Consider the following 23740-nt stretch of genomic DNA (forward strand, 5'->3'; position numbering starts at 1 on the left):
GTGGACAAGAGCGGCTGATGTGTCCCCATTGGGTAGGGGATGTGAGCTTAATCATCAGGAGCAGGCCTTGGTGCCTGGTTGGTTCAAGCAGGTTGCCTAGACCTGTTGAGGTCTCCATCGAAGGAGTCTTGATTATATTGCCTTGTGCTATTAACGTTAGCAGGGTTACGTCGTTGAAGCCGACGTGTTGGGTCAGTGGGGGTAGACTCAGAGGCTGCATTTGAATGACGCTCAACGTAGTTAAACGTTCTTTCACGTGGAGATTGAGTTGGAAGAGAAATTATAGTTCTGGAGCCTCTCTCCAATTCTGCTGCAGTTGACTCAAGGGCTTCGGCTTCTGCTTCTGCTGATGCAATCTCTTTGTCTAGCTTTAGGGTAGCAAGAGCAGCGTCCATATGAGCGTCCATACAAGCTTTTTCTATTAGTAGATCATTTTCTTTTTGAACAAACGTGATGCGGGCATGTGCAGCTGATACGTGCAGCTGCCCTTGCTTTAGCTGCAGCTAGGCTAGCGGAAGAAGACCTTGAGCTTGAGCTAGAGTCACCAGACACAGACTTTGTAGCATCTGCTAACGTAGTGTCTTTTTGTTCTTCCGTTCGTGAAGCAGCTTCCATCTTAGAGTAGTGAGATCACACTGATGCACTGGAACGGCTAACGGAGAATGTCTCTCTTGATCACAGTAGGTATCCGTTGTTTAGAGCCCGCTGTGATGCTGTTTTTTCACTGTTCTGGCACCTGAGCGCGTAGCGATGCACACATCACCAGACAGCTAAACACTTTTCCCCACAAAACTTGAAGACAGGAGCAATAATGGAAGTCCGTAAAGGATGTTGTCGACATTCACTTGTATGTCCATTTATTGATAGTCGTTGAACGAGTTGTTGCAGGTTTAGAAGTGTGAAACTGGAAATGAACCAATATGCAAATTGGTTATAAAAATGTACTTATAAGTTGTGAAATACAATGAAATATGAACGTAAATTATTACATAAGACATGGATGAATTAAGTTACTTACAAACAAAGCTTCTCCAAGGCTTACACGGATGGATGACGTGAGATACAAGAAAGATATTTCACCGTGATATGGCTGCCGAAATAATGACCGATCACGTGACTAAAACAATGTGACTCTTGTCAGCCAATGAGAATGAACACATATTAAGAAACTACAAAAGGACTGCATACAAGTAATGGCCTGCAGGGGGCTCTAAAATGCCTAATACGAACTCGAAACGTGTAACGTAACAATGCTAATTATTTGTTGAGCTCAAGATGAGACATCCACAACGTCGACAGTAAACGTGCTTTATTGTAGTTCTAAAAACGCGCGCTAAACAGTGGGGCGAATCCCTCAGACCCAACCCCCCTCAGAGCGACGCGCCCGGGGTGCGCACTGCGATCCTCCGTCACTCTCCGTACCATCACGGATGTATCAGGCTCTTCACGGATCGTACAGAGATGCAATGGGCGTGAGCGCGTCGATGCGTCGTGCGTCTTTAGTGTAAAACATGAATCCGTGGGTAATTTGTCGGTCTGTCGCAGTGCAAACGACGGAACTGCGGCGCTGAGTACTGAAAGCACGAATGCTGCCCGTTGCCAATAGGGAGTTTATAAGGAGGTCGAGAAGCAAGACTCGGATGGGGCCGTCTTCTCCACACGGATCATTATTTAACTGATCGTTTGCTACCCCTTTTGTGGGTCTGCCTCGTTCCTTGCAGCCCAGTGGTCGTCGTTTGATTTGGGACTACGCTATGGATGAAGGAGGAGGCACGGGGAAGCGGGAGCCGGAGGAGGCTGTCGGCGGTGTGGAGAACGAGGCTGAGAGCATACCGGTGCAGGAGAAAACGAGCGCGATCGACACACTGAATCTACTGGACACGTGTCCGTCTTGCCATTTAAACTATCAGAGCCGGGAGCCTAAACTTCTTCCGTGCCTACACTCTTTTTGTAAAAAATGTCTACCTCCGCCCTCGAGGAATCTAGCTGTTGCCGAACCACCGACCATCCAGGTGGACAATCCTGCCAACAAACCACGTGAGTGAGCCTGCTTGTTTACAAACAATTTTCTTGCAAGGACTCTGATGTGGGACCCCATGAGTATTTGTTAAACGATTGATTAATGAATGAAGAAGGCAACACACGCATATAGCCGACACACACACATCCTTCACGATCCTAGCTAGGCTGAACGTTGCATTCATGGGTAATTGATTGATTGCATATTGAATGGATGCGTTTCCCCCGCGTTTCCTTCAGTGAACGTGATCCGCTGTCCAGTATGCAGGCAAGAATGCATGGAAGCGGACGTCATGGAGAACCTGTTTGTCAATGATGCGTTTGAAGCGCCCAGCAGCACAATGGAAAGATGTGTCCAGGTAAACTACAAATCACATGCATTCCAGTAGGTAGGATTTATTTCTGTCATCATAAATCGGTATTATTGGGAAATAATAGGTCTGAAGTATAAAGTGGATAACACGCTGAAGCTACTCTCAGTAATTAAATGTTTAAAAAAGTTATTTTGCCTTTCAGTTAGATCTAAAACAATCAGGTAGGCTTATAGGCCTCCTGAAGATTTGCTCCCACAGCAATGTGGTTTCAATTTGTGCCCTCAAAATAGGGACACACTCACAAAAAGCTTAAGGACCACTGATGTTTCCTTCTCTATTCAAGATGTTAAAAAGTACTATGAATCATTAAAACAAATAGCTGAGCCATCAGCGGTGTTCTGTTGACTATAAGCAGCCATTAGTGCCAAGCCATTGGTCATTAAGTATTAATCAACTTCATAAATTGCTAAGCCATTATCTTTTTTTATGTTGATTATGTGCATCCTCAAGTTTCACTAATGAGCAATCGGCCATGAAGAGATATCACTCCACCTCATGAATAGCTGTATATTAAGCTGATTGTTGTTGACTTCAAGCAGATGCTTATGGCATGTCTGTTGTCCGAGACTGTACTTCACCTTGTTTGCAGTGGATAATAAACCATCAAATTGTTCTAAGCACAATTTGATTCTCATGTATTCGGCAGCGGCATCGCGCTAACTATTGTGTACTTCAACTGTCCCCACTATTGGCAGCATGCAAATCAACCGCTTTGCATCCAACTTTGTGTACAACCCTTAGAAAGGCAGATATTCAAGGGTAGTGGATAACCTTCTGTTTCATCTGATAGGCTACCTATCTACATGTCTTTAAGGAGCAGGGAGGAGTTGTTTCTTGAGCAAGGCCTTCTTGCACAGAACAGGACCAGCAGGTAGACCCTCAAGGCTAGTATTTGAGCTGCCTAACCAGTACTATATCCCCTCTGCAGCTGTGCATGACCTGCGAGGACAACACCGAGGCGGCGGGCTTCTGCGTGGACTGTGTGGAGTACCTGTGCGCCACGTGTGTGGAGGCCCACCAGAGAGTCAAGTTCACCAAAGACCACGCCATACGCCACAAGGTGGACGGGACGAGAGGTACTGGAGCCACGCTACCGCGGCCATGGCAACGGCGGAATGCATTTTCTAGATATTTAGTTGGGCCCACGTTGACCTCTCACATCAATGTGAGAGCTCACATCACACCCCCCCCAACAGTCTAGACCTAATGCAAATCATTGGTTTACACTAAACTTCACCATCTTGATATCTAAACCGAATCATTGCTTAAGACTAAACTTCACCATCTTGAACTCAACATGGAAACCTAATAGTATGCCATAGTATATTATGTTGACATACTGTCTATAATATCGACCTATACGGTCTGAAATGTTCATATGCCTTTTTTAGAATTTACAATTAATATGGCTATGTTCTGTGAGTATCCTTTTCAGTTTTACCCTTAGTTTTATTTTAAGTAGAGTATCTCTCTTTAGTTTCCCCTACTATGCCGTACGGTCCGTTGTGTTGCCGACACTGTCGGACGTCATGTTCTGAAACGGCTGTGGTTCCTTCCAGAGGTGGACGGGCTGTCGGCCCCTCAGCGGCCCGTCTTCTGCGATGTCCACAAGAAGGAGCCTCTGAAGCTCTTCTGTGAGACATGTGACCTGCTCACCTGCCGGGACTGTCAGCTGCTCAAGCACAAGGACCACAGGTAACGCCCAACAGGTGTAACGCACTGCATGCTGGGTAGACTGTGGGCCTTCTAGTGCGTTCTGTTGTGTTTTGATTTCTGAGCCATGCTTTTTAGTTTTGTGTTTTGGTCTGGGTTTTTAGCATATAGTCTTGAAGGGCTGAGCCCAAATATTCAAATATTAGGATATTTCTTTGGTAAGTAGGTATTAATATCTCAGTTTAAAGCCTATGCATATTTGAGTATTGCAGGTAAGAGGTTTATGTTACTTTTGTCTGAATAAGCAGGGATAACATAACAATTATATGGACGGGCACTTTAGGAACTTTCAATGTTCTCAATGAAATATACAATGGATATACAGCAAATAGACTTGGACTCAGCCTTTTCCTCGATGTTTCCGATGTTTGTTCAGTTATCAGTTCCTGGACGATGCCTATAACAACCACAAGCAACACATGGAGAGCATGACGCGTCAGCTGAAAGACAAGAAGAAAGTCATCGATGAGGTTTCCCATTCAATCAACAGCGGGTATGGATCGGGCAAAAACCAGTGATAAAGCTGACCATTGATCACTGTGTGTCTGTAACCGGGACAACAAGCACATCGCTGTGGTATTAGCGTTCAGCAACTAGCATGCTCTCCTGTACCTCAAGCTGGGGTAGAAGTTAATGTTCAGCCCCTTTTTAATATTAGGGGTTGAATCTACAAGCGCTTGATACGTAAACCATTAAGCATGAAACCTATTAAATATGTTCAAACATGTGGCAATATTTATTCACAGACTACACCAAGTGAGTAAAAACCGCCACTCTGTCCGCAATGAGATCAAGAAGTCAATCTGCGCCCTGATCGTTGAGATTAACAAGAAGGGCAAGGTGCTGGTGAATCAACTGGAGGTAAGAGCACCCTCCTGATATCCATTAGTAGCCTGTCGGATAACACTCTGGTCTGTGTGTCAACACACTGTCCTTAACCCTTCCTGATTAGAACAGAAAATAACAAATATGTTTTTCCCCCAAATGGGTAATTTGTCCTGAGCATGCAGAGGGTCCGGCCAAATAATAAAACAATTTTGTAAACATACAAACAGAAAAGCACATAAACAATCCCTATAACAGCCCCACACCGCATACATCCACCATACATATCACAGGAATACATACCAGACCCTCAACGTCTTGGCTCCCTGACTCCTAAACAGGCCGGGGGTATGTGTTCACCGTTAAAGGGGCGCGATCCATCAGCCTCGGCTGTGTTTCCACAGCCAATCCATCACGGGCCCCGCTAACCTCCCCTCTCTTTCCCCCGCCCCCCCCCCCCTCGCTCCCAAGGCGGTGACGAAGAGCCACGAGAGCACGCTGAAGAAACAGCAGCAGGACATCGGCTATCTCTCTCGACACCTGGACCACGTCATTAACTTCACCAGCTGGGCCACGCAGCGGAACGGGGGCACGGCCTTCCTGTACTGTAAACGCCTGGTGAGGCCCCCCCCCCCCCCTCCCCGACAGAATCCCTCCAACCACTGAAGCCCCCCGTCCACTGGGGACCAGGCCGCGATGACGCGTGACCTGTCGACGTGGGCGGGGCCTTTGTCGGCCCACCTGACAAATCCGATTCAGACTCAACTTTATTGTCAGTACGCAAGTACAAAGACAGCTGTGCAAAGACAATTGTGCAAGTACAAAGACAACAAAATTTATTTGGAAATAGAAGTGCAAAAGAGCAACGAAGGTGCAGTTTGAATATGGATTTTCATAAAGTGCTACGCAACAGCGAAAGTAAAGCGACCTAGTGAGGTATGAGCAGCATAAGATGGGTATAATGGATAAGACCAGCATAGATGGACAGTACGATAAGTATGAACAGTATGACAATAAATAATCAAATGGATTAGATACAGAGTATATGTATAATCAAGTAGTATAGTCCAGGGGGATGGGTGTGGGTGGGATGTCCGGGGCAAATCATATATCCTTGGCATATACTGGCACTTAATGTGCGCACTTATGGTATCTTGTACATCCTTGCACTTTAAAATAGTACTTAGCATTGTGTAGCGTCTTATCCTAGCTATCTTTGTCGTATACAGGGAATGGGTTCACCTAACAATTCTTAGTGTTTTGGCACTTGGTTCTATGCTATCTATCCTTACTGTACCGACATCGATATATTGTTTCTCTCTCTTCTGACAAATGTACTTATTGTAAGGCGCTTTGGATAAAGGCGTCTGCTAAATGCCCTAAATGTAAATGTCTCACGGTGTCGCACAGCCAATCATCCATACACTTACTATTTAAAGTAATCGTTAAATAGTAAAAACCTGTACCTCTTCGTACTAGTGCAGTATTTAGAAGACACTACTGAACAAAATATGATGGAAAAGATGTCCCCAGTGAAATAATTGATAGCTCTCCTTCTGCTGCAGATTCTGTTCCAGATTGGGAATCTGCTGCAGGCCAAATGCACTACCTCCTTCATACCGCAGAGCTCGGTACGCTTCCAGTGTCGCTCCGCCTACTGGGCATCCAACGTGGATCTGGGTGAGAGCAGACGCATACAATAGAGCAGTTTAATGTGTAATATATGTAGTATGACATATAACAATGATATCGATGATAAAACATGTATAACGTTTCATGGCGCTGTAAAAATGCCACAATAATGTTTCTAATGCTAATGATAGTTGTTAGATTTAGATTTGTCGTGGGGCCAACTCCTCATCGGTAGCAGTTTCCGACATCCCGGCGAGCATCCTGCTAGCATAACCTCGTTGCTGTACTGACATTACTGTTACTAATAAGTTAGCATTGGGTTAGCGTTAGCTGCACTCAAGAGTGTCAGCCCTGCTTGTTATTCACAGCGCGCTGCACTGCTCTCCCTCGCCCTCAGGCACTTTGGTGGTGGAGAATATTCCGGGGAAGCCACTGGGGAGCACCCGGGGCAGCCCTGCTCCAAGGCTCCCCCATCCTGGCCCCGGGCCCCCGGGCTCGCCCGCTGGCACGGCCCTGGAGCCTCGCCTGGCTTCCCATCACACGCTGGCTCAGCTGCAGATGCAGGTGGACAAGCTCAACCCACAGCCTCACTGGCAGAGCCCCCCGCCCCTCCCCCACAGCGCGCCACCGCCGCCGCCGCCGCCACCGCACTCCCAGCCGTGGTCCTGGTACCAGAGTGTTCGTCTGCCCAGATCCTCCCCCGTGCCCCCCCAGGGAGGGCCCCCACCGCAGGGGGGAGGGCGGCCCCGGATGTCCCCCCAGCCGGCCAGCCACCGCTTCATGGGGGCCCCTGCCCACCGTGCCAGCCCCACAAGCGGCTCAACCGGATACCCCGCCCAGGTGTGTGTGTGTGTGTGTCTGTGTGTGTGTGTGTGTGTGTGTGTGTGTGTGGGGGTTTCAGTTTTTGTGTGTTTGTGTCCTTGTGTGTGTGTGTGTGTGTGTGTTAGTGTGTCTTTGTGTATGTGTGTGTTTGTGTGTGTGTGTGTGTGTGTGTGTGTGTCTCTCTGATCGTCTCCGGCTTTGATATGCATGCGTGTGCAGGCCTGCCAGTTGAGGGTTTGATTGACAGCTCCTCCTAACAAGCTCTGGCAGCAGACCTATTCGTCCCAAATGGAGCTGACAGCCTTCACATCCAGAGCAACTCATGCTCTTTTCCATCAAGAAGGATTTGAATTAGAGTCATTCTCAACACCGTGACTAAGCTAACCCTCAAGCTAAAGCTAGCGTTTGGCTAAAGCTAGCGTTTGGCTAAAGCTAGCGTTTGGCTAACGCGCAACACTGGGTTACGTAAGCGGCGTCTGATATTTCTAGTGCGCTGAGATGTTTTGTCTAGCTTGCCGTGCAACCAGAACGGTTTTATAGGGAACATAAAATAAAATGGGTACGTCCAATGAAAACAGATCTTTATTCCACTTGAACCACTAAAAGGCCTAAGCGGAATATTGCCCGACCAATCACAAATGAGTACTGTCGCTCAGTTTATTTTTGATTTCCAAGGGCTGTTATCAGCGAGGAGCCAAAAGCGGACCTAATTGGATAGACTAATTGGATAGGATTCAAACCAATCAGAGCGACGAAACATGTGACTTAGCGTTGAGCGAATATTGGTCAATTGTGTTGATTTCGCTTGACCGGCCTATACACAAATAAGTAAACAGAGAAGCTGCATACTTTCTGGAGTAAAGGCACTATAACGTTTACATTGTTGTTTGTTTACTCCACGTAGATCATTAAACTCCTGCCTGAAAATAAATCATGTGCTGTTTATTCAGAAAAAACAAAGCTCCCCCATTAACTGTTTACAAGCCAGTGTTGGCCTCTCCAATACGGTGGCTACGTTGACGTACGGTCCAAAGGCCAAGGCGGCGTCTATGGATATTTTTCTATGGTCACACCCTATTCTGTGTCTATAAGTTTAATGGTTGTGATTGGCCTGACCTGGGCAAGGTCGTCTGGAAATCGGAGCAGGGGGGCCAGACCATCAGCCAGAGCAACGAAAGCATGGGCTTGCAGATTTGTGTGGTTCCCAGGCTACAAACACCAGGTTAGGCTAGAAGCTATCAATCTCTTCACTTTTATATCTGTTTTCACTGAGCACAGCTGGCCTATTTATGTTTGTGCATTATAGACATAAGTTATCTCAGAGGTGGTCCAAATAACTGTGTTTATTGAGGCTGAGTGGCTCCAGGCAGCTTTGCAAGTTATATGCTGATGACCATATACTGTGAAAAGAGAAATGTTTTTGTTTACATTTTATTGATATTATTTCGTACCTCTTCCACTGAACTTGCAGGTGCAAGGTTTTGAACAAGACCAAACAGGAAACCCTTCAAAAGCAGAGTTGTCAAGCACACACTGTCTGCAATTCGAGTGTGCTGTTTACAATCCTTTGGAGGTTGCCCTGCTCTGGTTAAGGAGTTCTGGAGTGGTGAACCATGTGACCAGAGTCACTGTGACATCTCACTGATTGATTGCTTGGTCTCTCTCTCTCTCTCTCCAAGCCTCCAAGGGGGATGGTGAGCAGCTCAACCTTCCAGACCAAAGCCACAGACGTGTTTTCCTCTTCACCTTTTTATACCCAGCATGCATCGCTGCCCACCAATGTATCTCCTCTCTCCAGACAGCTGGCAAGTGTCTCAGATCCTTATCCAAGGGCTCGGAAATTAAATGATCAATGAAACAAAATACCCAGAGATTGCCTTGGAGTGCAATCAAATATTAATGGCGTAAACACCAATATATTGCTACATAATCACCAGTATATTACTGCAACCTACAATTGCCAGTAATGCAGCAATTCTTCAGGGTGATTATTGCAATGATCTGCTCAAAATAAATCTGCTTATATTGCCTTATAATTGGTACTTATCTTTGGGTTTAGCAACCAATAGCACAGAAAATGTGCAATTACACAGATAAATTTATTTCAAGTTCATCGAGTTTAGTTGACTCATTTTTGTTGCCAAGAGGCTTACTGGACTTATTTCACACTAATAATCGTGTTTAATGGAATTGTTATCGTAATGTTCAAAATGTTCATGAATTTTTACATCATCGTTTTATTAAAGATAGTTTTGTAATGAAGCAGACTCATAGTGACTCTTAATGTCCTATCCAGATGGACCCCACGTATCTGAACAAGAGAGATGATCCGGTCCAGATGCTCAGATCAAAATACCCACAGGGTCTGCCCACCCCCCACGCTGTCCCGAATGGTATGATGGCAGTATTGTTTCATGTTTGTTTCGGAAACGACTTTCCCTCTACTTACATCTACCTGCTGTAACATTGTATTTCAATCCAATGAATAAAGTGCGTCTCTTCATTACTTATCCTAGTTTATTATGTCATATTTTATGCAGAATGTGTTTAATTAATCTTGGCCTGAGCTTATTTTATCTCATTAAATATATATTCTATCCCTCAGTAAATGGACAGAGGAATTCCCAAGGGTACCCAGCCCTATCCCACGACGATAAATCAGGGTAGGTTAATAATACACACCCACGCATACCCACACACACGCGCTCGCTCACTCACTCACTCACTCACTCACTCACTCACTCACTCACTCACTCACTCACTCACTCACTCACTCACTCACTCACTCACTCACTCACTCACTCACTCACTCACTCACTCACTCACTCACTCACTCACTCACTCACTCACTCACTCACTCACTCACTCACTAAGCTGTAAGCCATGGTTATTTACGACAATACTCCCATTCTACTACCACTGCAGAAATGTATTGATGTATGCCGAAGCAATCGATACCCTTTTCAAAGCAGTGATTTAAGTGTTAAAACATGCCTTACCAGGGGTTAGGATTCAAATTCTCTTTCAAGGGCCCCCCATCTTTAAAATGTATTCACTCATGTCAATGAATAATACTTATCCTAAAAGGCAATCCAAAGGGCATATTCAAATGATGTTCTATATACTATTGTGAGTTCTCTGGAAGGTGACTGGCTGTTTGTCTCGATGCCCCAGGCTGGTGACCTGGAGGTCTTCAGAGATGCAGGCGGCTGAGGGACCAGAGGCCTGGGCCCCCAAGAAGAGACGGAGGCTCTCTCCAGGACCACTCCTCTCCATCAAGGACGAGCCAGAGGACCACAGCAGCTTTGTAAGGGACACAACGTAGTGGAGCGGCTCGGGGGATCTTGGTTCGATTCCCAGTGTTGACAGTATGACAGTTCAGCCATAGGTGTGCTTGAACGAGAACCTCCAACTGCTCCTCCAGGACCTGTTTCTGAATTCATGAGGAGTTGCTTTAGATGGAAGAACTTGCTCCGTGACTAAATACTATTTAAGAAATCAGCCTTGAGAGGCCGAGGTTTACAGTGATTCTTAGGCAGCTAGGGGGCATTGTTAGACATTACCCAGACAGAGCCCTAAAACACTTAATCTACCCGAGTAAGATTTCACAACATAAACAAACAGCAGCGTAAAATACGATCATTTATGGAAAACAAATCATCCTTCTTCCACCAAGCAATAAAGTTCCTCCAGACAGCAAAATGTTTTGCCAAGCAACACAGGCTAGCATAGTTTGAGATTGTTTTATAAAGGCTCGAGCCAATCCGAATCGAGGACCAAAAGTATTCGGTTTCATTATATTAAACAACAAACATGCTATGAACTGTTCTTCTCTATTGCAACCCTACAGGGACATTATTGCAGAGTACCTTGTAATAACGATTAGGACCAGATCTCATGACTTGAGTTGACGTATTTCTTTCAAATAAATTGACGACTCTGTGTGGAAATAGCCCATCATAGTTGATAGCCAAGTAGAGTTTAGCAGCAACTACATAGTCCGCAATTATCTTAATATTCAAAATAAATGAAACGAGCTACGGATGTACACTAGCCTCTTAGGCTTACTCTGGCTCACTTAAAGTTTGACTGTTTATTAGTGTGCAATGTCCCTGAAAAAAAATGAATAGTCATATCCACAGTAACACATTTTAGCTTATTAAGATGCTACAAGGTTTTTTGAATGTAAGTTTTTACATCAAGTTATAAAGAAACAAAAAAAAAGCCTGATATTTGTTTAAACCTATTGTCATGTTGTAGCAATAATACTTAAAGTACTTCCTACCCTTTGTCCTATCTCCTCATCCGCAGTTGGCTGTTCATCTCCAATCCACCAAGCAGCAGTTACACCCGACCCAAAGAACCAGCCTACCTGACAGTACAGCCGACCGAACCCAGGCCAGCATGGGGGCCGCTGGGCCGTGGGGCTCCACCAGCCCTCCTGGGAGCACCGGCCAGAGCCACCAGCTTCTACCCCTGAGGAGCCCGGAGTGGGGGGGGGAGACGCGAGGCGACTGGCGCCGGGCGTCTCCCAGTGAACACTGGTGCGGCGTGTGTCGCGGCGGCGGGGAGCTGCTCTGCTGTGATAAGTGTCCCAAAGTGTTCCACCTCGCCTGCCACGTTCCACCGCTACCCCGCTCGCCCAGGCAAGCCACCGCTACGCTTTTGTTTTGAAAAGTCGACGTTTTGGTGGAACGCCTTGATTGCTTTAATGGCTCATTTATAGTATATTTATGGTAACCTATGCTTAATTAATTGCTTTGATTTTCATTTTGCTGTCATACAGTTTTAACAAAGTTTTTAGCGATTTTATCAAATGTTTGGCCTGGATAGTCTAGAGTTTAGGGCCGTTCAGCCGAGGGTTCTGGGTTTGAATCACACTGTTCAAAGTCTACCTGGAGTCTTCCTTGCGCTAAATGCCCTTACCCCTACCTGCTCATAAATGTGACTCCAAATTAATTCACAACCATTATTCTAACAAAGATAGCATATTAAGTATGTATCTGTTAAATTCCTCCATAATAAAGCTGCAATATCGTTGGGGGAGTTCAAATGTAAACTCTCCATGTTTTTGTTGCTCTCGTGTCCAGTGGGTCGTGGTTGTGTTCGCTGTGCTGGGAGCTGACTGGTCCAGAGTCCGACCGCGATAACAAACCTGAGGCCAGAACGGTGAAAGAGGAGCCAGACTGCCCAGAAGGCTTCCCCCCTTTGGACAAACGGGTCCGTTGTACTCATTCCTAATCACTACAATCAATACCCGTTAGGGGTATTAGGGGGGAGAGCGTGTATTGAATTCCACAGGTTCAGGTGAAACGCTATCGTAGTAAAACAAAATCCTAGCACGAACGGAAGGCTTTGAATGACTCATCGTTCTTGTGTCTTTTTTCCCGCATCTTTTGTTTGTCGGAACAGAAATGCGAAAGGCTGTTGCTGCTGCTGCTCTGCAGCGATTTGAGCGTGGACTTTCAGCGACCCCCCGACCCAGCGGTGAGCCCAGCAAGCCGGGACGCAAATTGGCAGCGTTCCCCAGGATGAACGTCACAAACATTTAATTCTGATCCCAGTGTGGTGGCGGTTGCGCTGGACCCTTGTTTCTCTGTAAACACTGAGACACTAAGGAGGGAACACGACTTCAGCTTCCATTACTAGCCATACAGGATGTGGTGACAGCTAAAATCAGAATCAGTGTTGTATCGCCAAGTAAGCTTCACATACGAGGAATTCTCTGTGGTGAATTGGTGCAGAATAACAAGATACAAAAACATCCCAAGATTGTAGTTGATATTATGTAAACATGTATTTCAGATACAGTGTATATATACAATATAAATCAAAATACTGACTTTACAAACAAAATACTACAAAACATTTAGGACACAGAGGTGGCTGTATGCGGCGCAATCTTGATCAATGTTTAACACACAATTGCCCATCCTTCAACAGTCTTTAATAGGGTTGAATACACCTTTGAATGCTAATAACAGCTTTTGCTTGTTGAGTACGTCAGTTGGTTCACATGCCATATCTACGTAACGTGATTGTTAGAGTGGGCCGTTTGCATGGTTCTGAAAACTGTAAACTTGAGTTAACGTGATTTTACGCAAACTGTCACCTAAGCTCCCCGCCGATGCAATAAATATTTGTAGCTTGCACTAATTTGCAATACCTGTCCCTAAAACGAATAAATGTTCTTGAATCGTTAGGCATTAGCTGACAAGCAGAGGAACCCAAAGAGGCCCATGGATCTGTCCACGATTAAACGGAGACTGACTGCCGGCCACAGTCCAGCCTACCAAGGCCCTGAGGAGGTCATAGCGGACGTCCGCCTCATCTTCAGGGACTGGGAGGCCTACAGCCAGGTCTGCTACGTCTCAAGATCACTTCCCTTACCACACACACGCACGCACGCACACGCACGCACACATACCCACACACACTCAATCACTCACTCTTACTCACTCACACACTCACTCACTCACTCACTCACTCACTCACTCACTCACTCACTCAATCACACATTCGCACACTCACTCACTCACACATACCCACTCACTCACTCATTCACACACATACTCACTCGCGCGCACACACGCATGCACGCACACACATGTGACAGTCAAGCCGTTGAATTTAAACTCGCATTGGATCAAAGCTGTTGTTAAATGACCTGGTGATCTGTGTTTGCCTCTACTCAGTCCTTGATGATGGTGTTCTGTGTGATTCACCTCACTTTGTTGTGACTGTAGGCCAGCTCTGCGGTTGCAACGGCGAGTAGGAGACTTGAAAGGCTCTTTGAAGAGCAGCTGACGGTCCTCTACCCCGATAGGCTGTTCCCAGCGATCAAAAGAGAGCCAGAGCAGTTGTCCTCCCCAGGTCCCTCTCCGCCCCCAGCCACAACCATTGGTAACCCACAGCCTCTGTGACGCCAGCTCACGGACTACGATACCCAGCATGCTCTGGGCTCTCCCATTGGACAACATGGAACAGGGTGAACGCACGGCCAGTCTTCGTTTGCTGCAAGGTTCACCCAATGCACTTTCACGTCAGCAGATTATGACGATATTCATTGGGGTTGTAGGCATTATTTGGCCATTTGGAGTGAAAAAAAGATGATTCATTAGTAGTTTGAGAGAGCAATAATATTTGTTATTCAAATGTTTCCAAATGAACTGTGATCAATTCAGTTATCCTGGTACAGTTGTGTATGTTGTTACAACTGCACCACTTTGTTTCAGACCTCCGTAAGATCCATTGTTTCTTACCTCCCTGCTGTTACTGAAACGTTGCTTCTAGCATGAGGGAAACAACTAGATTGAGATCTAGTGTAGCATTCATCCACCTCTTGTGTCTTTAAACATTTTTGGACAGTTAATATTATTTTTTTCATGAATTGCAGCATGAACGGATAACTCTGAATATATATTAACTCTATGTTTTACAGCGAGTTGACTTTTTATAAGCACAAACCATTGGACATATTCAAGTGTTGCTCCCACTGGTTTCGTTGTTGTGCTATTTACATTGCTTACAGTAAATCCAAACATTTTTTTAATGACGGTACAATAAACCGAAAGCTTAGACGGTTCAGATTTGCAGGGTTTGTACAATGTATATGAATGTAATTTATCTCTATGTATTTGTTTACATATATGTACTTATGTATTTATTGAGATTTGAATGTGCGGAAAACAAAACATCTCTTATCAAGTCTTTTTCCAAAAGTAGTTTTCAAAACAGGAGCAAATATGATCTTTATCCTCCTTTTTTGTTGGATCCATTAAAAACAACTTTGTTCACACGTCCTGTGTTTACGTGGTTTTTTTTAACGATGAAGAAAAACGAAGCTAGGTTGAGCTTTACACTAAACCGTCTGCAGAACACAGCTGTTATGGCCGGTTCGTTTAAACACAGCTTTGTGTACACGTTTCCCTCAGCGCTGGTAAATGACGCCAGTGAGAGCTCCATAGGGGGTACCTCCCTGAACCCCTGCTTAGAAACAGTCTCCATTGACACAGACACGGCAAGACAGACTTTACCGGACTTCAAAAGAACTGTAGCCCCCCCAACCCCTACCCCCCCCCCCCCCCCCCACACACACACACACACACACACCCTCCTCAAGAAGATTAACGCCTTTAAAAAGTGACCACAAGCTGTTCTATCTTGTTAAAATGAAGCTTTTGGCTTCCTGGTTTGAGGAGTTATTAAAGTGATGGACAACAGAAACCTGTCATGTTTATTAGCGCACACTCACAGGGCCCTCGCGTTATGCAGACAGCAAAGTACAAATGGTGCAGACTAAGTACAGGGGGTGGTGATTCAGACCTTGCCCCTACAGTCCTAAGTCTAACCTGAGTTTATAAACTGACTTTCAGATGTATATTAACATACTTTTTTTGTTTTTACCATTTTCATGCAAGATACTCGTATGGTATGTAGAAGATACATCCCTTCATGGTAATTTTAGGTTTTTAGACCTGTTACCTGCCGGCTGGTAGGAGGTAAGGGCTACTTTCTCTCTTTGTAGCTCTTTCTCTGGTGTTGATACATCCAGAGTGCTGGCTATCATCAGCGCCATAAAAGGACAGTGCTAGCCGTATACGTCCACAGCCAGCAAGGCCACCCTTGCTCCGTTGGGAGGGGTGCTACTGATAAAATAAGCTAAGCTGACCCCAGAAAGCCCGCGTCCTCCTTTGAAACCACGTACTACATCTCTTGGGTAAATCGCTTCGGCAGAGACGCACCGACGTCTCAAGCGTTTTGTTTAAGTTGATGCATTAGAAAAAGGTATTAGACCCTAAAGGTCAACAGGGTGAACGGCCTGACGTTGGACTTTGATCTGCGTGACGTGTCCTGTGTTGGACAGGCCGCGTGGTCTAACTAGGTGCCATGGTGCCTCCTGATGGTTCTGCTGAGATGTTGCTAGTCTAGATGTGTGCTGCGGAAGGCATGTGGTTCTGATCAGGAAGTCTCTTAACCCCTCTGCCTCAGCCTGCCCACGGCCAACACTGACTGATTGACTTCACAGGAAGAACGTCGACATTTTGTACCGTAAAGATGTTACACAATGTTTACAGCAGCAATTATTTACGTTTCTCCTTGCCAATATTGGTTGTTTCTCTCTCTGTGTCTGATGCCTGTGTGTGTGTGTGTGTGTGTGTGTGTGTGCGCGCGCGCGCTTGAGTTAGAGAGAGAAATACATTGTGTATGTGTGTGTGCGCGTGCGTGTGTGTGTGTGTGTGTGTATGTGTGTCAACCCCCCAACCGCTACATAATAAATGGGGTGCTGGCTGACAATTAAACTTCAAACTCTGCTCTAACAACTGAAAACCACACATCTTGAAACAAAAAACACTTTTCGTTCGTGTTAAGCATAAACCTTTAGCGCAAATCATGTGTAGCAACAACGATATACACATCCTTGCATTGAATGGAATAGGTTTATAACGCTTAATATTCACACTATATATAGTTTTTGATAATATTCAGACTATAAAACGCTGCAAGCTTTGGTCAAGTTATAATATGTTGACCATAACTTCAAGCTCACACGATTGTTTCCTACAGTCAACTGCGTCAAATACGCAGTTGACTGTAGGAAACAAAACGTGTGTAAATGTTCTCGGTGCAATCCAAAGTTTTTGCAGTTGACACTTCACCTCAACAAACTAACAGGCTGTGGTCGCAGCCCGCCCCTCACTGCGCGGTAATTACACACCATCCTTCCTCAAATCACGCCGAGACTGCGGCTAAACCCCTGCACTTCATTTTCTATCTGTTTCCCCCAGAGCCTGTACTGAAAATACTCCCAGACAGCTGCAGAACACCGGCCGTATTTGTGGACTTAGTTGTGTTTGTTTGGAGTTCGTTGTGCAGCTCAATGGGTCTGTGGATTCTGCTCCTCTGCTCTGTAGTCGGAGTTCTCCGTGCGCAAGGTAAGGCACCTTTCTTCCAGGGAAACTATTTTTGATTGCGTTAATAAGTGTAGTCCATTTTAATTGTTTTGCATGATGTGTGTATGTTGTTCGTTTGACGAAAATGGTCCAAAATATAGAGGGTTAGTTTATTGGAGTAGGCTACTAATAAAAAGCAACGGACATGTTGCGTGCGCTCTAACGCATGTGCGTCTCCCCATGTGCTATTGAGAGACAGCTTGAAACAGGGATCAATTATACATGGGATATATAGCTGCTATGGAAAAGTTGTTACGCATTGCTTGAATTGGTCTGCTGTTGCGTTGAGTCAAAGGTCACGCTAAGATGCTCGTGTGTGGCTCACATCCTCGTCAGGAGTCCAGCTTCAAACATATGGAACGGCAAAGGGTACACTCTATATTCCCTACAAAGGTCGCAAAGGTGGGCTATACCCCCCATATCTAAATGCTCGTCCGTCGTCACACATGTGGGTCCATTTTCACAGATAGTTAGTTGAAGTGGTTGGAGGAGGGGGGAGGTATGGGGGGGGGGGGGGGGGGGGGGGGGGGGTCTTTTCCTGGCAGCTGTAGAAGTGTCGTCAGCAGTGACGATCAACATGACCTGAAGCCGGCCAGCTGCTTAGGTGATTATACTTTACTCCTCTTGATGATAGACTCGTAGGACAACACCTCTCCCATTTATCTTCCTTACTTAAACAAGCACTGTCTGGTTTATAGTTTATATAGACTTGCCGCGGCTTAACCAATGACATCTGGCTCAGAGAATAATCATTGGGGTTCATTGCCTTGAGTGTGTTGAAAGAAGCAAAACAGAAATACAAAATAATAATAGGCTATAATTCCGTTACTCTGTGTAGGTGTAATCTAGGATCCAGCCGTCCCACTACATTACATCTACAGTCTGATTTCTAGTCAGGCTTCTCTTCCATTAGACCTGTTTAGACTGATGTGTCTAGACACAAGAAAAGCTAGGAACTGCTCTGACAAAGTTTAATGTCCATGACAACCACCACCGCCATCCGAGATGAAATCAGGGCTCCTCAGGCAGACAATGGATCAGGCAGACCGCTTGACTCCATCTCTGGCTGCTTCCCTGTGTACATCTCTCCACCTCATAAGGGAACCAGCATCGGTAGATCCGGTGTGCTTCTCTGCTACTTTCAGGCTTCGATTGTCGAGGGAGAGGCTTGGAAATGTCTCAGAGACTCTTTGCGTGGGCTAGATTGAGTTAGTAGTGAGAATTATATGGAAAGACACATAGCCTAGCAGGCGTGACGCACCTGTACGCTCTTAAACAACGGAGAGGGAAGAGGAAAATACAGCTTTGACCCGGGGGTGCAAAATCTATCCAGAGGTTCTTTAATTTGTGGGTTCTGGTAAGACCCAGATTTACTTTCCACTGCAACCGGCAGTACAACGTAAGTTGCTGGGAATGCAGAAAAAATAAGGAAAAACTGAAAACTGTGCAATCGTGAACAACAGAGGTAGAGTGTGTGTGTGTGTGTGTGTGTGTGTGAGAGAGAGAGAGAGAGAGAGAGAGAGAGAGAGAGAGAGAGAGAGAGAGAGAGGGAGTGAGAGAGAGAGAGAGAGAGAGAGAGAGAGAGAGAGAGAGAGAGAGAGAGAGAGAGAGAGAGAGAGAATGAGAGGGAAAGATAAGAAGCATGAAGCAACCGGCCAGCACCAACAAACTCAAAAGGTGCAGGCCAGAAGTGACATCTTGTTAAAGTGCCCCCTCATTTCACACTGTTGCTTGGCGGTTTATTGGCGGGGCTTGGGTGGAATGTGCCAGCTTTCACTTCTCCAGCTCTGGCCAGGCCACAGCAGGCTGTCCGAGGTGTCTCACCCCATGTTGTTCTCATAAAAACAAGGCTGTGTGTTTGCATCCACTCCCCCCGTTAACAATATCCGTGTTGCACATATGAATGCAGCAGCTAGAGGCGATGATAGTGATCGGACATAGTTTAATATGCAATACTGATTACTTTTTAATTGAATCAGCAGTGCCAAATCGTCCTCTCTGAAACGCTTTCTAACGTCAACATCGATAAAGCTGTCTGAAAGTTCGTAGAAATATATATCCCGTTATCCCAACGCGAAGGTCAATCATTTCCAGAAACACAGAGGTTACTTTACTTATGATGCATGTCCTTGTTGGGTTTTGATTAAAACAGAGGGAGAGGTTCCAGCCCCAAGGGCTTGTAAGAGTCCAGACGACAGCCTGTACAGACACTTGTCCTCCCTGCTAATCAAACTGAGTAGGCCGAGTCGCGGCCGCGCTTGCCAAACCTTCCATTGGCAGATGTTCCGTCTCAAGCACAAATATCACGTCTCTGCTTAGATTTGTAGATGGCCCTACAAATCCAGAGGAATAAATCGAACTATATATTTATTTTTACATAAATATACATAACTTCCAGTCATCCACATACTATTTAGTATCATATTGCGATGGATCAACAAATTAAATGGATTCACAGTGAGTTTATTTTCTCATTTGGGGGTTTGGACATCTTGCTTAGACGGACCGTTTTGGCCCCGCTAGGCGGTTGTCGGGGGCCGGTGCGAGAGAGGGTCCAAGTCCCCGATCTGCCAAAGCTATTTCACGTTTGGCGGATCCCACGAACCGCAGCCTAATGAATGTACGCGGTGGTATGACTGTGATGGCTGATTGTTTACAGAGTCGAGGCATTCCTCCCGGTAATCCTGATGAATAACCAGCGGGGGGAAAACTCTGGTCCCGCTCCAGCCCAACCGGGTCCCTTGATTTCCGACCAGAAACACATCATTTGCTCGTTACATTTGGAAGAAAAATAAAAAGTAGAAAAAATTGACGTTTCTCAAAGCTTTTTGGAGTTGCCTTGAGCTTCGGATTTAGTTGCAGGGTTTTTGATCATCCGAATAGCGTATAACTGTCGTTTGGCCTTGTGGCGATATCAATCTTGGTGGAAGGATCTCGGCAGTGTGCGCACGTTGATCAATGTGTCTCAGCCAGTACCCATAGAGTGCATTCATCAATCTATCGGTTGCCCAATGTTGTATCTGGTTAAAAGTAGTCTCGAACCCCATATTAATTTGATATTTTATGAACAGATGAAAGCTTTAATAACCTCATCTTAGGAGCCTGCCACGAATGCTCCAGGCACGGCACATCATGTTGTTTGTTTCTAAGTGGGTTGTTTGGACTTGAGGCGAGAGACAGGGGCCCATCTCCGCTCTGCACACACACACACACACACACGCACCAACACACACACACACACACACACACACACACGCACACACACATACGCACACGCACACACACACGCACACACACGTGCTCGCGCACGCACACACAGACACACCCACACACACAGTGATGAAGTGTACTCTGGTTGTGTTCAGATGCTTCCGTAGGGCAGAAGCAGATCTCTATCGAGGAGTGTTGCAGTGATGGGCACCAATGGGGGTCCAACAACCAGGACTGCACTGCCCTCCCTCTCATCTCAGAGTCCACCACATGCAGGTAAACGCGGGCATTGGGACTTCCTTGCTGTTCAAACCTCATAGGCCCGAGTAGGCTGCATCAACAATGAATTAACATTAGTTAATGGAGTACTAAGCATTAACTAACACTAACAGTTAGGTAACAACTTATGTTAAAAGGATACAATATTTTACGGCAATGCGTATTACATTTACAATATTGTCCAACGATGTTATCCAATAACAATACTGAAGGTAAGGCCGGCCCTGAGATTCCCTCACATTTCCTACAGCCTTCAATTGGAGTGTGCTGCACCAGCCTCACCGTTATGATCCCCGTCAGGGATGGGAGATTGCCCCACGTAAGGCTGGCTGGCTAGCAGTGACTATCTCCCAGGTCCATCCCTCAATGAGAAACGGCTTTACCTTCCAGTAAACCCCGTCCGGCCCCGAGGCACATAACTCCTTCACAGCACGCGATGCAAGTGGGAGCCTTTAATGGTGATGGGATAATAACAGCTAGGACAGTAACACCAGGAAGTGTGCCCCGCCACAGGTCCCAGCACCACAGTGAAGAGTCCTGGACGCCAGCGCTACATCTGCTGCGGAGGCCCTCATGGCAAACACATTCACCCTTGGCCACCTAAGTGCTCCAAAATTAGTCAGAATTATAGTGTGAAGCGAAAAGGAGGAAGAGTGGCACGGGAAGGGTGTAGGTGGGTTGGAGGGTGCGTGCTCGGTGTGTGTGTAGAGGTGATGGGGCTGAGCGTGTGTGTAAGTGATGGACAGGGCTGTTTCCAAATCCAAGGAAATACCTTAGAGGACAAACATGACAGAAGGGAGAGCGAGAAAGAGAGAGGAGGGGAGAAGAGGAGAGAGAGGGGTGTGTAGCTTGGAGACAGAGAGGCAATAACAGGAAACCCGAAGGATTATTTCAGACATCAACCCATAAAAAAAAAAACGAAAAGAAAGAACCAGGAAGACGAAAACAGAATGAAGTGTTCCCTTAAAAGGGAGTGCATGGGTGGTGGGCAACCCGATATCCACTTAATTTGAAAAGAGACATGTGCGGTTAGGGTTAATGCAGAGGCTTGTTGGAACCGGTCGAGAGATACTGAGCAAGAGACGGCGGCAGAGAGTGATCGAGAGGGAGACAGGGGGAGAGAGTGGTAGTAGTGGTTAGGAGCCATAGGTTTAAGCCAAACGCTAAGAGATAATCACAAATCTGTCAGGCAACAGAACTTGACTAGCAGCAGAGCTCTGATGGCTCTACAGGAGCAGAAGGAAGGCCCACACAGGGGCAGAAGTAGGGAACTGAAATAATGATGTAACAGAGGTGAATGGAATCAGTGATCAACACACCAGGAACACATTAAGATAACAATGACACTGGGAACAAGGTAATTGGGTTGAAGCTCCGCGAGACGAAGACATAACGATCATGAGACACAGACGGAGAAAAGGCGAAAGAGGTGAGGGAGAGAGAGAGCAAGGGAGAGAGATAGCGAAGAAGACACATAAAGTGAGAAGGAGAGAGGAAGAGAGGAGAGAGAGGTGGAGACAATGAGAGAGAGAGAGAGACAGACAGTTAGACAGGCATATTCTTGATTCAAGACAATTCGGACTCAGCACTGTTAGACAGACGGCCAGACAGACAGACAGAGACAGACAGACGGATAATGAAAAGGGGGGTTCGCAAATAAAGCAATGAATCAGAGAGGGTAAGTGTCTCACCTTATATGGGATTGGCCAACGCGGGGTCAGAGGTACCAGACTGATAATAACTCTCTCGCTAGAGGAGCTGTGTGTGGTTCTGTCTCTTTTATGGCCTAAAGTACACCGCCCACCACCATAAAATCCAAACCAAATAAACAAACATGGGAATGAATAGCAACCCACTGGGATGACCTGACACTGTCTCCTCAGACCCGCAGGAGGGCGGTAGTGTCGTCATGGAAGACATAAACAATCCCTACATGCCCCTAATTAAAGAGCAAAAAACGAAACGGACGACGGGTTTGGAAAAACAAACGTTGCGCAACAAATAGCAGCATCTCTCCACTCCACCGGCAGGGAGCCTTGAGGCAGGTTTTAATGGGCCAGCCACTGCAGGCTATGCGGCTTCCGATAGAGTAAACACACACACACACACACACACACACACACACACGCACACACACCCACACCCACACACACACACAAGCTCACATAAACGTATGTGTTGTTGATGTCCTGTGTGTTTTTGTGTGAGCTTGTGTGTGCATCCGTGCTTGTGTGTGTGTGTGTGTGTGTGTGTATGTACGTGTGCTGTGTGTATGTGTGTGTGTGCGTATATGTGCGTGCCTGCGTGTGTGCGTGTGCGTGCGCGTGCGTGTGTGTGTATGTGTAAACGCAAATGCTTGGGTGCATGTTTGTGTGTACGTGCGTGAAGGCGTGTGTGGGTGCGTGTGTTCTTATGTGTTTGTGTGTATGTGCTTACTTACGTGTGTGTGTGTGTGTGTGTGTGTGTGTGTGCAGGATCGTGCAGGAGCAGTGCTGTGTCACGGTGCTGGAGGACACCATGTGCACGACGGGCATCAACACGGCCAAGGAGCAGAACTCCTGCCACACCGTCCAGCTCTCCAACAGCTGCGACAGAAAGACCACCAAGGTGTGTGTGTGAGTCTGTGTGTGAGTGTGTGTGTGTTCCTCTCCCTCCCCCTGACCCTCTGCATGTCTGTGTGTGTGTCAGTTTGTCCATCCGCCTGTATGTTTGTGTCGTTTTTGGTTCAACCTGGGGGTAGGATAGGCCAGTGTTTTGACTACCGGCTTAAAGGTTGTGGGTTTGATCCCCCAAAGCCTACGGTAACTGTTAATTATCCTTAAGCAAGACTCTCCAAGGCCTCTACCTGGTCCTTAATGACATGCTTCTCAAATTCACTTTAATTCCCAGTGAAAAGTGTCATGCTCGATGAAT

General features: G+C 46.2%; 2 protein-coding genes across 3 annotated transcripts in view; both read left to right on the forward strand.

Moving 5' to 3' along the window:
- Positions 1-1754: 1754 nt before the first annotated feature.
- Positions 1755-14340, forward strand: LOC307080459 (transcription intermediary factor 1-alpha-like; the record flags this gene model as incomplete). Its single annotated transcript, XM_079743156.1, has 18 exons — positions 1755-2037; positions 2260-2378; positions 3322-3469; positions 3953-4088; positions 4483-4599; positions 4853-4967; positions 5403-5549; positions 6497-6611; positions 6961-7403; positions 9065-9190; positions 9682-9778; positions 9991-10048; positions 10560-10692; positions 11697-12031; positions 12476-12605; positions 12798-12872; positions 13589-13744; positions 14132-14340. 18 exons carry the CDS (start codon positions 1755-1757, stop codon positions 14306-14308), a joined length of 2910 nt encoding a protein of 969 aa, XP_079599282.1. The 3' UTR covers positions 14309-14340.
- Positions 14341-17126: 2786 nt separating this feature from the next.
- Positions 17127-23740, forward strand: part of fbln1 (fibulin 1) — a 28737-nt gene continuing 22123 nt past the window's right edge. For both annotated transcript variants that reach the window (XM_079742915.1, XM_079742916.1), the window contains exons 1-3: positions 17127-17320; positions 20704-20824; positions 23302-23434. In XM_079742915.1, coding sequence (XP_079599041.1) covers positions 17266-17320; positions 20704-20824; positions 23302-23434 — 309 coding nt within the window. In that variant the 5' untranslated portion in view covers positions 17127-17265. The remainder of the gene's footprint in view (positions 17321-20703; positions 20825-23301; positions 23435-23740) is intronic.

The sequence above is a fragment of the Pollachius pollachius genome (genome assembly GCF_949987615.1).
Source record: "Pollachius pollachius genome assembly, chromosome: 9".
Lineage (NCBI taxonomy): Eukaryota > Metazoa > Chordata > Actinopteri > Gadiformes > Gadidae > Pollachius > Pollachius pollachius.